Consider the following 15,235-nt stretch of genomic DNA (forward strand, 5'->3'; position numbering starts at 1 on the left):
GTACATGCTATAGGCCGGGGTAAATAAAAGCCGTGTAGAATAACACCGAGTTTTTCATTTCAAACCCTAGTTCATAATTCATTTTCCACCGTGGCCGTTTTCCCACGGGAAGGAAGGGTACTCTCGCTTTTTCAATGTCGAAATCCGCTCGATACAAGTCCATCTCGATTGCGTGCCGCCGTCTTGCCTTGCGAACTTGACAGCCCCCCGCTCGTCCGCGGCGTAAATAATTCAAAGCGGAAGTACAGAATGAAAGTACTCTCTCCCTGACCTCTCGGTCTGATTTGATTTCTCTCGAGACGTGCGCGGTTCATGTCCCTTCGGGTATGCGGCTACACTAGGGAAGGAGGGAGTGAGGGAGAAGGGGGTTTAACTACTCGTATCTAGATGAGCGGTGGGAAGCATTGGCGGGTGACGTTGCTTCGCGAAGGCTTTCGTGATGTTCCCATGTGGCCGTGAACATTTTTTTCCGTACCGTGATCATACTCATTCACTTTCTACCTCCCTGATCAATATCCTCTCCTCGATTAGGAGTAGTGCTTTTCGAATCAGGGAGTGCCATATCCATTCCACAACTTTCCGTGGGAGAAAGGCCATTTATTTTAATATTCAGCATAATTTCTTCTATTTAACTTCAAACTCTTTATTTTTGTTGTTTTCACCCGTTTAAGTGAGAATAAATTTCATTTTTAAGGTCAATTTAACAACGTTTCTTTTTACTGATGATGTCAATGGTTCCCAATGAAATAGTACACAGGACTCATAACTTTTTTCCCATTTTTAGTACTATTCTGCGCGACATGTGCATGGCTCTGAAGAAAGAGGTTCACTCATTACATAATTCATCGGTTACCTATATATCTGCTCGTTTTTGGCGAGTAGCGTACATAGATTCCCTCTTTGAGGGTTAGGATTCATAAGATTCACATCGATGTCAACCGGGTACATCTCGACTACTAGTCAAACGCTCCATCAAAGTGACTCATCTTGATTATCGATAGAGTTTACAATAAAATAAATACATAAAACAAAGGTTTGTCATCGTACTAGCTTTTTGAATTGTTTGGGAAATAATTGCTGTGCTTGGATAAAGTTTTCCTCTTTGTCTTCAGCGTAATGTACATAATTAAAATATTTTGCCATAAAACGGTTGTATTTTATTGTTTTTCAAAATAATTTGTTCTGCATACCACTTTTTTGCTCCTGTGTGATGTGGAAAACATTTCCTGGTTGATAAAACGAAGACCTCGAAGGTCCGAGGTACTACAGTTATAGCGGCATTTACGTTTTCTCAGACATTATCTCCCTAACGCCATGCTTTCTGATTTCTTCCCTCAGGATAACGGCCATGCACCTTCCACTGCAGAGCAAATGGATTCACGTCGGCACAGAGAGAGGCAACGTCCACGTTGTCCATCTGGATACATTCACTCTCTCCGGTTACGTCATCAACTGGAATAAAGCCATCGAAGTGTGAGTACCATACCATATCCATATATTCATTTATTGGCCTCTTTCAGGTCTCGTACACAAAGCACGTAATACTGATGAGTAAAGCGTGTTTATTTGAGAAGGATGCTTTCGGGCAATGCAGCGTCTGAGTCGTATATTTTCACTCAACGTTCTGTTCCTCATTCTGAAGGCGTCATGCAGACGGTGAAAAAAAATCAGCTTCTATTCTGCCTAATGTGTATAGGAGTGCTAATGACTCAGAGTATCGGTTTTTACCATTACTATTCATGAATCTATCTCCAACTCACTGTGCTCTACCAATTACCGATCAAAAAAAGGATAAAAATGATGAAAAAGTTGTCCCAAAAAATTGAATATTTGATCATTCTTTATTAACCATTTTGCGCATTACCTACCCCATTTTTTAACTCTTAACAGATTATAAGTAAAATTGGATATTGCATTATTTCCACTGAGTTTTCAACTCAAACCCAAGTGGAAGTATTGCTGTTCAATTTTCCTTATTTTACCTACATTCACCTAGAAGTTTCAGGTTAGCATTCTGCCTGAGGGGGGGAGGGTTCATTTCACTGCTCAGGATAGGGATGCTCGTGATTATCGTGTTAGTTAAATGCCAGAGGGGGCTACTAATCCAAATTTTGCAAGTAAAAAGAATTCATAAATGAATGAAGGCGTCATGCGCAAAAAGATTTAATCCGTGAACTAAATAGCAAAGAAAAGAATGCGGAACGATTCGTCGAAAATTGCTACGAGCAAACCATGGGCGTTACGCGGCTTTTACACGAGTAAACCTTACAGTCGCTGAAGAAAAGATGATTACGTGCTAGTTTTAGATTGCGTAAGCAAGAGAGAATAGTTAACTTTCTGAGCGACATGGAAAATATTTTAGAACCGCGCTTTATTTCCAGACCCAACTGAAGCGATAAAATAAGAGATATATATTTGTGAAGTGATTGGTACAGGAATTCGTTCTTCCCCCGGCCAATAATGGAAACATATAAATGTAAAGTGTATTTCAAATTTTCAGGTGAACAAATATATCACAGCGCCCAGTTCTTATTTTTGTATTCTCGTAAAGGTTAACGGTTGGTGCCATAATAACCCCCGCCACGCACCTGTTGAGGAGGACGCGGGTTAGTAAGTAGATTTATTTGTGTGAGGCTATTAATTTTTAAATACATAAAAAGTAATAATCAAGTATACTTATTTTGAGAATCGCGTAGATGAGGCGAAACTTGATTAGCTCAATGAGGCCGTCATGAAGTAATATCAGCCTCATTTATCCAACTGTCCTTAGCTGTCCCGTTTGTTCAAATGTGCAAGATTTCCTTCAGTGGCGACCATTATCCCTCCTGAACCGTCCGATTCGGCTGGAAATATTCCAGGCGGATCAGCATTTTGGCATTCTTGGGGTTCATCCAGAATCCAAACACAGTTGATGCCGTCATAAATTCCCTGTCTCCCTCCGTAGCAGTATATTCATCATGCTCAGACTTACTGCAGTCTTAAGAAAGGTTTTTCAATGTTGATTTTTGTCCCCAGGTTTCTGGGTTGACGGAGTTGATCATTATGAATATGGCGAATCATTTGTTAAGAGATGCTTGTTCACAGTAGACCGCAAGTTCCAATACCGTCAACGTATATGCATCCTGTTCATATTTCATGTTATTACGTTATCTTCATTTATTGCAATAGCATTGTCTAATTACCAGGAGTAGTGCTCAGCTAAACTATGTGAAACAATATCATGTCGTTGAGATAAAATTTACTTTTAAGTTCTAAAATATTCAGTAATTTTATTCCCAACAGATTTTATCATGTGAAACTACATTTGGGGTTAGGTTTTATCGCATCATATGATCACACCGTTGCGAAACCAGTCATGATCGGAATATCTGATTTTTTTAGGAATCGTATTGTCATGAACCGAAGAGTAATTCCAATTGAAATTTACTGTTGAAATTCCAATTTTCATATTGGAGAAAAATAACTATTAAAATTCATGATGAAAGAATGATTCACCTTTTCGGAATCAACATATATATATAATAGCCGCATACATATAACGTCGACACATGGTTCACAGACATACTGAAACTCGACCGATCTTTTTTTCATTCAAATACGCCCACGTTGCTCAAAGTCAATTGAATAATAGGATAGGTCAGTATAAATAGTAATTTAATTATTTTAATGCGTCCTTTCGGGCATAAAAAGCAGAAAAGAGATGGAGAAATTGATATTTAATGAATTTTAAAGTATTTAAATTCTCGTTATTCTTAAGTTCATATATTTCCATCTGAAGGCTACCTATAACATTCGACTGGTCATCATTTTGCGGCTTATTGCGTAAATCAAAACTAAGAGAGAAGTAGAAAAATAGTGAAGGTGAAGTGGACGGATAGTAAGAGAAAATATAAAGTGCTAGGTGAAAGGTGAGCAAGGAGAGGAAAAATTTAGGTAAGATTTGGTTTGGGCATAGCGTTTGGATGGATCGAATACTGTTCGGGGATTACATGTTATAATCCTTAGTGAAGGGAAGATTTTAAGATAATAAGGAAGGGGAAGGGAGAAAAGTATAATTTATAGATGGGATGAAAGGGAATAGGCCTCATTGTGAATTGAAGAGAGAATTTAGGAAAGTTGACAGGCCTTTTTAATTCGCACAATGCTCCATCAAAACCTACCTCAACCGGTAGATTACATTCATTTTAATTGGGGCGTATGAAATCCCTTTCTCTTGCGCGTGAGTCTATCATCTACATACCTATGCTTTTCTATTGTGCTCTCTCTGCATTGTGACGGCGGAAATGTGGTGGAAACGCAGGAAAATGATACCTTGGTTAACTGGTTGGAAGGGTACATCTATGGAGCCGTTCGCGTGCCTCACAGAGAGAGAGAGAGGCGTCGAGAAAACCGACACGCGACAGCGATACATCACACAGCGAGCGGCGAGGATTGCAATTTCTTTGCTCACCAAAATTCGTGACCGCGGCAGACAACGGCAGAGCTCTCATACATTTGGATGCAACACACTGACGTGGCCATCGATCGCGTTTTCATTTACTGTAACACGATGAAATGTTAATGTGGCAGCACAGGGCCGTCCTTTGGGATTCAGAGGACCATGCGAACGGAAGTCTGCTGGCCACTTAATTTTGTACGTCCGCTAGAATTTGGAATTCGATAAATAATTAACATTTTCATTACATAAATAGTCAACTTCATCCAAATATTTCTTTAGTATATTTTTTAACGATAGATAAAATTTATTCCTTAATTAATGTAGACATTGTTTTAAAATAAGATTATTTTTTAATATTAGGATAGCCCATTTTTGTCGCAGATGAGGTGTCTTAAACTAGTTATCCGAGATGAGCTCTGCGATATTGGCGTATTATTTAAATAAATAATAATCATGATTGTTATCAATCGATTTGATAGATTTTAGAAACTTATATCGTAAGTAAAATTTTTAATAATGATTTTAGAATTTTAATTTTTATCCGTAAAGGGAAGTTTTAGGACAGCCATCTAGGTTGCCACTTGTTTCAACAAACTTTCGGTTGCATCTCTTGAACTCTAAGTGGTATCTTAATTCAACAAATAATTGTGAATATTGGTAATAATAAGCTTTAGTAAAAGTTTGAAAAATGAATTTTATAAAAAAAAATTACTCTCCGAAAAAGGATATAGGTCTTCAGTTTGCCCCGTCATCATGACAGCAAGACTAGTATTATTAATGTCAGTGCAAGGTGTAATTAATGGAAATTTGTTATTAATTGATATTCGATAGAATGCTGCCGAGATCACGCGGTCGTGAACTGGCCAATTACCAAGGTAGATATAAAAATATCATTAAAAGGTACAGTGTACTCCTTAATATTTATAATAGTGTAAACTCAATAAAAGTCTTCTAAAATTAGTTTTCTTGTACAACAATTTATTTTTTAGTCTTTTAGCGTCCAGCTCGAGATCACGTACTATTTTATTTGGCAGTAACTTTAAACACTCGTTTTTAATGGGTGCACAGAATTACAGCATCTGACGATTGGAAATTCGACAAAACTGTTCACGTGCCATGGCCAACGAGGTAGGCAAATCTAATTAAATGATCCGATTTTCAATTCATGTTATGCCGTTCCTGTTAGAGGCTCGCTCCAAAATAAAACGAAGTGGATTGGATACGTGTGTTGGATAAGTTACCAAGGGCAAGGATGAGCGTCATTATTGATTGTTGTTGGTGTATTGAGTAAATAAGTCAAAAGTATACAGCTAAAAGATCTCCAAAAGTTTAATACATTATTGTGTAAAAGCTGTCGACTTGTTTACTAGCGTGATTATGAATAAATATATGAAAATATTCATTAATACTATTTCAGAAGTCCGAATAGACTCTTCGATGTTAAGTTATAGCTTAAAATAAATCTGTATATTTAGTTATTTTATAAATTTGTTGATAAAAAAGTGACGAAATTTAAGTCAGCATTTAAGAAGTGGAATTCATGCGGCTATCTTAAAATTTTCATGGCGATACTATATATTTTGTTTTGCGTTAGCTCATGAGAATTTTCTCAGAATTTCTAAGTTGAAATGTAAATTTAAAAATTGACTGGCCAATAATATATCTCAGAAACTTCATAACGTTTCATTTACGACTACGGTGTCGCTATTTCCTGCCGACCTAAGTATGCCGTGAAATGGTGTTCCCAGATCGTATTACTGCTACTTTCTTCGAAGGTTTCCATGCTAAAGATTACCATTCGTTTTTTAGCTATTTGTTATGTGTTTGATAATAATTTGGTTGGTCAGTTTACGGGGCCATGAAGTCAGTTTTTCAATATATTTTAGAAATCATGTAGTAGTCCCTAGTCCCTATGCAGAGCATGGTTGTTCGTTCATATGTAATTGTTGAACAATTGAATAAACCTCGGTAAAAAGGTCATTATGCTCTATTTTCGGTGATATTGGAATAAAAAATCTATATTAAATTCGGGTAGTGCTTTTCACAATAATTTATTTTAACGAACCTTGGTCTTAACTTAATATGTTGTTTACATCGTAAAATTGACAGGTAATTATGAATCCTATGCTCGTTAAAATAAATTTTAGTGGCAGAGCATGGATTTATTTCCATCTCATACGTGAATTTATTGTAGTTCTTTTACCTTTGCGTCTTCACCAGACCATGAAGTACCATAAGAGAGCGCGCGAGCGCTGCGAATCCCTCGGCTGAGGACAGCGACGATCCCGGGAGAGTGGGCTGGCGACAGGCGCTTAAGATATCAGCACGGTCCCCAGTGATGAGTAGCCGATAGCGGCTGGGTGGGTCATGTATCCACTGCGTATCGCGGTGCTTGCGGGCATCTAAGCCGTCATCATGTGAAAAATCATCCACGTACCCTATCCACGTAGCCTTTAAAAAGGCTACTTTGGTCGCACTTTGGTGAAAGAGGGCCTATATAATCTTGCTTTTTCATTTAGTATTATACTACAATATGAATACTTAGCGAGAATCATTGTAAGGTAGCCTAAAAGCGTTATTAAAACTCATGGAAAATTAAAGAATAAACTTTGTTAGGCTCACTAATATATTTGAAGAAGCACGACCCTGGTTTCATAACTTATTTACATCGTCAGGTGACACCATGGCTTAGTTACATCGTCACCTGACGATGTATCTTTTATATGAAATCCGGTTTTTAAAGTATATTAGTAAATCAAACAAAGTTTATTATTTCATTTTCCGCAATGGAAATGTTTCACACAGTTAATCGTTAAGTCAACAGTTTTATTACTAGATTTCTTTCATGATTGTGTGCAAGTGACAATATAGTGCAACTAGTGCCCTTTAGTGTAGAGAATACTTCGCACACTTAAATTTTACTTCATTAAATATTTTACACTTTGCTAGTGTTTGCCTAGAGTTTTTATATCTGTTGTCGTATGGGGCTTCGACTTTTCGGGCGGATCTGTAAGTAATTTCTTTATTGCTGGAACCTTAGAGTAGGATGATCAGCGTGCATATCATTTCACCTTCTTATATATTTGTTTGATTTTACTTTCCGTCAGAAAAGAGGACTGCTTATTTGCAGTTGAAATCGTAGGCTTGGCATTCATTTTACACGATTCATTGTTTATGCTTAATAAAGAAGCAGCCTAAACATTTTTATTTCCACGATGAACTGTTCATTCCTTTTACACGATTTTTTTCAAATAATAAAGTGACGGCCCTTCATTTAATTGATTATTTTGTGAAGCTATATTATCCAGATGGAAAAATTATGTATTTATAGAAGCAAAAAATGTTGACTTCCATTGTTTTACCCTTCCTCTTGATTTATAACTATACTTTAAATTTCGGAAGTAAAAAGTGGTGAATATTGAATTTGGTCTATTATTGAGGAGGTAAGATGCTTAGTCTCACTATCTGCATCGTATGTTGCCACATTTATTTAAAGATTACACCTCTTAGTGTGGCTATCAAAAACTGACGCTTCCTGGTGGATTTTAAAATTCCTGGAAATGTTAACACTTCATCGTGAAAATAAAATTTTTTAGGCTGCTACTTTATTAAGTATAAAAAAACCATCCCCCTCATTCATAAACCAAGCCCTCTTTGCGCTAATTTTAAGGTCTTGGATATTGAAAAATAGAACTCCACGCCTTGCAAATGTCATCAAGTACCAAATCCTGGGTCATTTCATAAAATGCTGAATTTTATGATATTGTACTCCTCTTGTGCTTAAAAATGAGCGAATTTGTTTAGAATTCACGTTTTGAAATTGCGACTTACAATTATGAAAAGGCGTGAAATATTTCATCCCGAATCCTCTTTTTGCGGAATATTAGTGTCGAAATTTTGGGGAGAATCGTGTAGGCATTGTGGTCGATCAAGTTTTCCCAGCTGGCTGGGAGGAGTAGATGACAGCGGGGTGTAACACCCATTCGCTCGGATTTTGCGGTCGTGCGGCCTGGCGTCAATAAATTTTTATTATAATTTTCTTGGTCATTAAAAGTTGGCTCACTGCTCCAATAAAGCGATGCTCCACCTTTGTCAATGCAGGGGGAAAGCATGGAACAAAAGCCGGTGAGAGGAGTATTATTTTGACCCGAGGAAAAAATTGAGCCTTGCGGCTAGCATATTTCGTAAATTCTATCAAACCTAGTAAATGTATTGGCATGGATAGACATTTTGTATGAGAAAAACTTATAACTTCGGCAATTGGCTGTTTATTCAAGTAATCGCCTATCCACTACCATTATCGCCCCGAAAATTGATCGATGACAGGTAAGGGATATTTCGGGGATTAATTGAGTATTTATAGGAACTAGGAGTTAGTATTACCCTAATGTTTCCATTATGACGTTTTTTAATGTTCAAAGTTGTAATGAATACTTACCATTTAGTAATACCATCCTAGTGTTCATTGGAGCATATGGTACCAATTCAATAGTTCTCTACGAAAGTGGCAAGTATGTTAGGCAGAGACATGTTTGTTTTACTCTAACCTTTTCTCAGATTTTCTATTATGCAGCTTATGGAATTATTAAGATGAGGTAGTCATTGGCCAAAGTGAATAGTTCCGGAGACAGGAAATCCAAATGCCAGACAAATTTACAACGAAAAGTGAGTAAAATAGGATTTTCCATTGTCGAAGGTAATCATTACAGGAGAGGAGAACTGGTGTTAACCAGCCAAAACTTGATTGCCATTTGGATTCACTTTCCATCGTTTATTACCATGATTCCATGCATGGAAATATTGTTTATATTATGTGATAAGATCTCCTGCTTTTTGATCCGATCGATCGTATAGAAGGGTCTATTTTTTCCTGGAATAATAAAGAAACGGGAGGTAGTTAATCCTTGGCATAAAATTCTTTTGAATCGACGGAATAACTGTATTAAAAGTTCTAAATTACTTTCTCACAGAGGATTAGTTTCTAGAGTCACATGGTCTAGAAAGCAGATGGAAAAGGAGATCTGATTTTGATGTAAGTTGCGGGAGTGAGATTTAGCTTTTATTTCACAGGATTGACTCCAATAAATGATTTTTGACTCCAATAAAAAATTTTAGGCAATTTATTATCACAAAACGTGATCTCTTTGATAGCGTTCACTTTTTAGTCTAATGTTATTGACCATATCACGATGACATTTGTATCGCTTCCATTTATAGCGAAATATTTTACATTAACCAAATTGCACAATAGTCAATAATATGAGTGCTAATGAATCGAGTATATTTTTGTTTACGTTATATCAATAATAAAGATAATATCTTTTAATTTAGGTGGTATATAGTTGGCTTATAATTTTCACGGGAGTGTGCCGAGTGCAAAAATATCGGTGGTAGGTTTCCACTAACGATTTTATATCATCTCAAGCTGTTTACTTATCACCGCTTGTCATCTCCGATACTATCTTGAAACTCACATTGATGATTTTCCATGAGATAATATTTCTGCCAAATTAATTAGTATTTCGTTTTAGTTTAATCTGTTTGAAAACGCTGTCAGACCTCTTTCACGGCATCGTTTAGCACATTGAATTTAATAACCTACTGGGATATTGTTTTTATTTCGTTAATTATTTCACATTTTGGATGATAAAGTTTTCGTAATCCAAGCTGTGCAATCTTTTGATTACGAATTGAATTTGGACGCACGAAAGTTTTTTTTCCACCTCAAATCAAATATGCATAAATTCACGAATATGCTCTTCATTTAAAATCTTTATGTGACAATATAATTGGCTGTAAATTTCCCTCGACGATTTGTAAATCGTGAATGGACTGTTTTCGAAATTATAGCAGAATAATGGTAAAATTAAATTTGAATAGTAGCTATAGATTAAACAAAACTGAAATGTTAGATAGCATCAAGGCATGGAATTGTTGTACAGTTACCTAAGTTTCGGGTGCAATGCCGATCCACCATCCCTATCCGAATTGGTGCTGGATCCGTGAGCCGTACATAAACTTTTTTTCCCCTCTTAAACTTTATCTCCGTTAACTCAACGCAGCCTTTCAACCTCATTGAATAATGAAAGCACTTATTCCGATGAATGTTTTAAGTGCATTTAAATTGTATGCCAGTGCCAAGAAGAAGCTTAAAATCTCACAGTAAAGTACCTTTACGTGAAGTGTGAGTTTGGAAACTTTTGAACTTAGGGATCGCTTTGAATCATGAGTCGTTTGGATCATGATTCCCCAGTAAACGGGTCTAAAATGCTGTAGGGTTCTCACGGCTATTTCCTCCTGAAAATGGAGTAATTGGATTTCATGCAATATTGATTTTGCATTTTGAGGCACATTGACAATGTCAAGTGGTAAAGGGATTGAATTTACGCTGTTCAAATTTATTTAATTTCAATTTAAGCATAATTAATTCAAGTTTTAAAGAGCTTGACCAAAAGTGTCCCTTTTGTATTTTTGCATCTATTATGTACTATATAAAGTGAAAGTGTTTTGTTTTTTTGGTGGATTTTTCCTATTGTGATAGAAATTTATGTTTTTTTGTTACATTCCGCTTTATTCTTGGCCGTAATATGTTAAACATTCATAAATAGCGATCAGGTACTTACGCATGGCTGAACTATTCAATTGTGGATTATTTCATTTTTAGTTATCATTCCATGTTGAATATGAAGTTTTCCTTGCTGAGATTTATTGTCATTTGGAGTCAGCGTTATGGTACATTTTTGTGTATGCTTTAGAGACTTAATTTTTAAAATTATTTTTCACCTATCGCATTCTTCTCGCGGTCTTCGTGTTCTTTTCTTAGAATTCATCCCTTTCTCGTTTTTTTCCCTTTTTCGTGCTTCATCCCACACAGCTTAAGTTATCTCCTTTTTTCTCTTTTCCATTGTTTTCTTAATAGTTTCGGCACCTTCTGATACATATTTATGATTTCTTATTTGTTTTCTATTCTCCATTATCTCTTAATATTTATTGTTTTTCTAATTATTTCCTAAACTTTTGGGCAAATCGCTAGATAACTGAATACTACTGGTCATAACACATCCAAATGTTATGCGTTGTTGGCTTGCTATTGTGATTTTTAAATTATCATTTATTATCAATCGGGAAAAATTATTTAGTTTGGCTTTCGATGGAAACCTTGCTGAACGGAGTGTAATTTTCTCTTATTTTTTTGTTTTGTTTTCTTTTTTTGAAGATTTTATCAGCCATTGCAGGAGATGATCGTAGTAGCAAGTGGAATAGAACACTTGGCTGCCGACCAAAGGCACAAGGGTTCAAATCATGTGAAGCCTTACAGATATCACCAAACACAAAATCCTCGACGTGTAAGGTGGCGCTGGAAAAGGAAGGAGACCTCTATTCTTTTTCGAGAAACACAAAAGACTTTGGCTCAGTTTGGGGTGAGCTCAACCCTCACCAAGCCATATCATCCTTCGGGTAAAGCCACTGAGTGAGTGATTATTCACTCTTTCTGAATTATCTTACGGGTTCTGATGACAAATTTAATATCCTATCATACCTGATTCATACCGTTAAACTTCAACGATGAGTACCAAGATTATAAAGGATCTAAAGGAAAAAAATACAAAGCTATGAAAATATTTGCGGATAGGAGAAAGGAATGGAGAGCTGCGTCAAACCAATCTTAGAATTATTGGCTAATGATGATGAAGGAAATTCAACGAAGCTTATATTTTATTCGGTCGATTACTTCTGGAATTTTATATAGACTGAAACCGATAGTATTGGTTTCGTCTTACCAAAACTCTTAGTTCGATGGGCAGGGACAAAGGCTGGTGCCGGAAAGGTTAAGCTTCCCAGCAACTTGTCTATGGGTCACTGGTCGATTTTCTGCTCCATCGGCTTTTTGACCAGGAATAAACACTTCGGAGTTCTGAGCACGGCGTTTGGTCCATCTGATGGAAGGTTAAGCCCTATATCGGCCCTCTAGAGGGCTCAGCTGTTTAGATTAAGTTTAATGCCCTCGCAGGATCTCTCCCATAGATCGGAGAGGTGTTTAACGACCTCAATGTGCAGAGTTTGCTGGGACCGACCTACTGGAGTCAGGGTGGAGGTGTGTGGAAATTATGCATGCTTATGATAAAACTTTTTGCTTGCCAGCAACTCAGCAAGCATATTTCTTGAAACTACATATGAAATCGTTTCATGCTTGAAGTGGTGGAAATGCGATATATCCATGTTAAAATATAAACTACAAATGGTAAATTTCACACTTTAATGTAAAAATCCTCTTCCGACCATGGTTTGGACATTACGTTCCTTGAAATAAGGTCTAAAAAATGACGAAGAATGTCGAAACCATGTAAGGTAATGGAGTTTTATATTAATGTGTGGAATTCGCCATTCATAGTTTAAATTTTATCATGGATATTCTTGAAACTGTTCTAAAAGGAATTATGTTGAAAGGGATATCGAAAATTTGGTCATTGATTCTGATCATTTTATCATTAATTGAAAATCTCTGTATAGTGCGTGTAGTTAATTTACCGTTTTATTGACTTGTTTTATGGAAGACGTGCTCATCGATTTGATGAAAAAAATCTAAGGAACTGTGGAATTTCTGCACCTTGATTGCAATATCTGGTTCTCCGTGAAGGTAATTTGCTGCAAGATTCGTGGTTATTTCGTACGATATTGTGTTTGTTTGGATGTACTACGAAATTTTACGTTAATTAGCCACGTCAAGGCAGTGAATTAAAATGTGAGATGTACCAGAGTAGTTGAACTTCAAGACAACATTTGTTTTTTTACAGTTTTTAGCATTAAAGTAAAGCCAGTAGGCATATTCAAGCATCCAATTGTTCTGAATTGAATTACGGTATCGGAAGATTGACTATTTTACTGTTGATTCTGAAACTTTTATCTTTATCGATTGAAAATCTCATTATAACTATTATATCTATCATTGTGTAGACTAATTTCCTGGAAGTGATACCAAGTGATTACAAGGTGAAAATGTTACACAGGAATGTGGATTATGAACTTGTATTTGCAAGTTTTTCTTGAATGGTAACCTGTAGTCATTAGCTAACCTGTAGTCATTTCGTACTAATTGATTGTGTGATTTGAAGATAGAAATTTTATACCATATTCATTACTTTTTTATTCAACTTAGTGAATTGAACCGCAGTAGATCGCAGAATAATTGTTTTTTTCTGGTAAAACGTGTTAGAAAAAGTTAGTAAATTTAGCTGAAGTGACCCGCAGATTTCGAAATTGGATGTAAGGATCGATGTTATGATACAGGGTTTTGTGTACCATAGCACCTTCAACCTTTGACGCAGATTAATTTTTCCTGGCAAAACATTTTTCCCAGTAAAGGTCACACTAAAAATGTGCCCCGTGATAAGATTTTCATCCTGTTTTTGTGTATTTCACTTATCCGGAGCAATTTTCATTTGTTTGACTTTCGAAAAAAAAAAAACTGCCGGAAGGTGTGTAATTTTAGCATCTTTTTTCGTCTTTTGTTGATATTTGAGGGTGATGTTCTAGTTTTAATCCCTCTCTTGCGCATTTCAAACAGTTAGGATTGGATAGGTTGTTCTAGGTGTAAGGTTCTTTTTTTAGCTATCGAAAGACATCCTAATTTAGATCGGAAAACTTCATCTCCGCCGGATCAACATGCATGTAATTCCCTTTGTCAAAAGTAAATTTGCAGATCAAACACGCCTGTCAAAGGCAATCCACGCTGGTAATTCACATTAGTCTCAACTACACGAGATTGGGAAAGGATTTCAAAAAGTGGAACGTGGACGAATCATGTTTGTCGCACCTTTCGCCATCTGGGCTGTGTGTGATTGGGTTGGAGTCGCCTATTTGACGAGTGTCGATCGCACTAAATTGGTTCTCATGTGACGTCAAAGGTGAACTTTTTTGCCAATCTTGAAATTACTCCCATTTGGATATTCTTTAATGCATCAAATCGTAACTCTTTGATCTGTTTTGATAATTTTTTGATAGTTTAGTGAGCGAGATCGCAAATAAGTATTTTTTAAATATTTTTTAATTATTCCATGTTTTTACTCATATCCCCTCTGCTATCTCGTGCGAAATTCTTCCTATGATCTGCTGAACTCATCTAGGATAGAAAAATATTCTCAATGGACGGAAAATTATTTCTCTTTCTTATGGGAAGGGACGACGGTTATTTCAGATGTTAAGAGATTTAGTGTAGTGAAAGATTGGTCCAGATTGCTCAGCAGCGAAGAGACATGTGTCTGTCATAAGCAGTTAATAGCAATTTTAATAGGGGATACTAAATGTTCAACGTATCAGATTAAAATATGAAAATTATGTCGTGATGATTGTGTAGTATATATATTCTTTCGTTAGTAGCCGTAATCAAAAGAAGGGAATTCCTTTTCATAAAGTGGGTTTGTGAGCAATTATCTGTTACGAGCAATTGTACTGATAATATTTAATGTTTATTATGTTCCTCCTTCTGACGCTGTCACAGAAAAAAAGTATGATTTTTGTCACAAATACCATTTAATTTAAATCGTAAAGGCCGTAATTCTAACTACAAAATGCAGATGTAACATTTTATTATAGAATCGCTGACAACAGCTTGGATTTGGAAAAGTGAAACAGGCTGAAGTGATTTACGGTTCTATTCGACTTATACGTTTGAAATTTTAGGAAAATATTAGTTTACATCATCGCTGTGTGTTTTTTTAAGGAAGAATCAAATGAATTAGAACTAATTTCTTCATAATTTTGGTTAAGATCTCTCATTTGAAGCTGTGTTAGAGTACC

The 15,235-nt window shown here is 36.1% G+C and overlaps 1 protein-coding gene across 5 annotated transcripts in view; it reads left to right on the top strand.

The window, feature by feature from the left end:
* The window catches only part of LOC124165987 (syntaxin-binding protein 5), a 598,839-nt gene that overhangs the window by 459,838 nt on the left and 123,766 nt on the right, over positions 1-15,235 (top strand). For all 5 annotated transcript variants that reach the window (XM_046543552.1, XM_046543553.1, XM_046543554.1 and 2 more), the window contains exon 4: positions 1,339-1,473. In XM_046543552.1, the coding sequence (XP_046399508.1) occupies positions 1,339-1,473 (135 nt within the window). The remainder of the gene's footprint in view (positions 1-1,338; positions 1,474-15,235) is intronic.

The sequence above is a fragment of the Ischnura elegans genome, chromosome 9, assembly GCF_921293095.1.
Source record: "Ischnura elegans chromosome 9, ioIscEleg1.1, whole genome shotgun sequence".
NCBI lineage: Eukaryota > Metazoa > Arthropoda > Insecta > Odonata > Coenagrionidae > Ischnura > Ischnura elegans.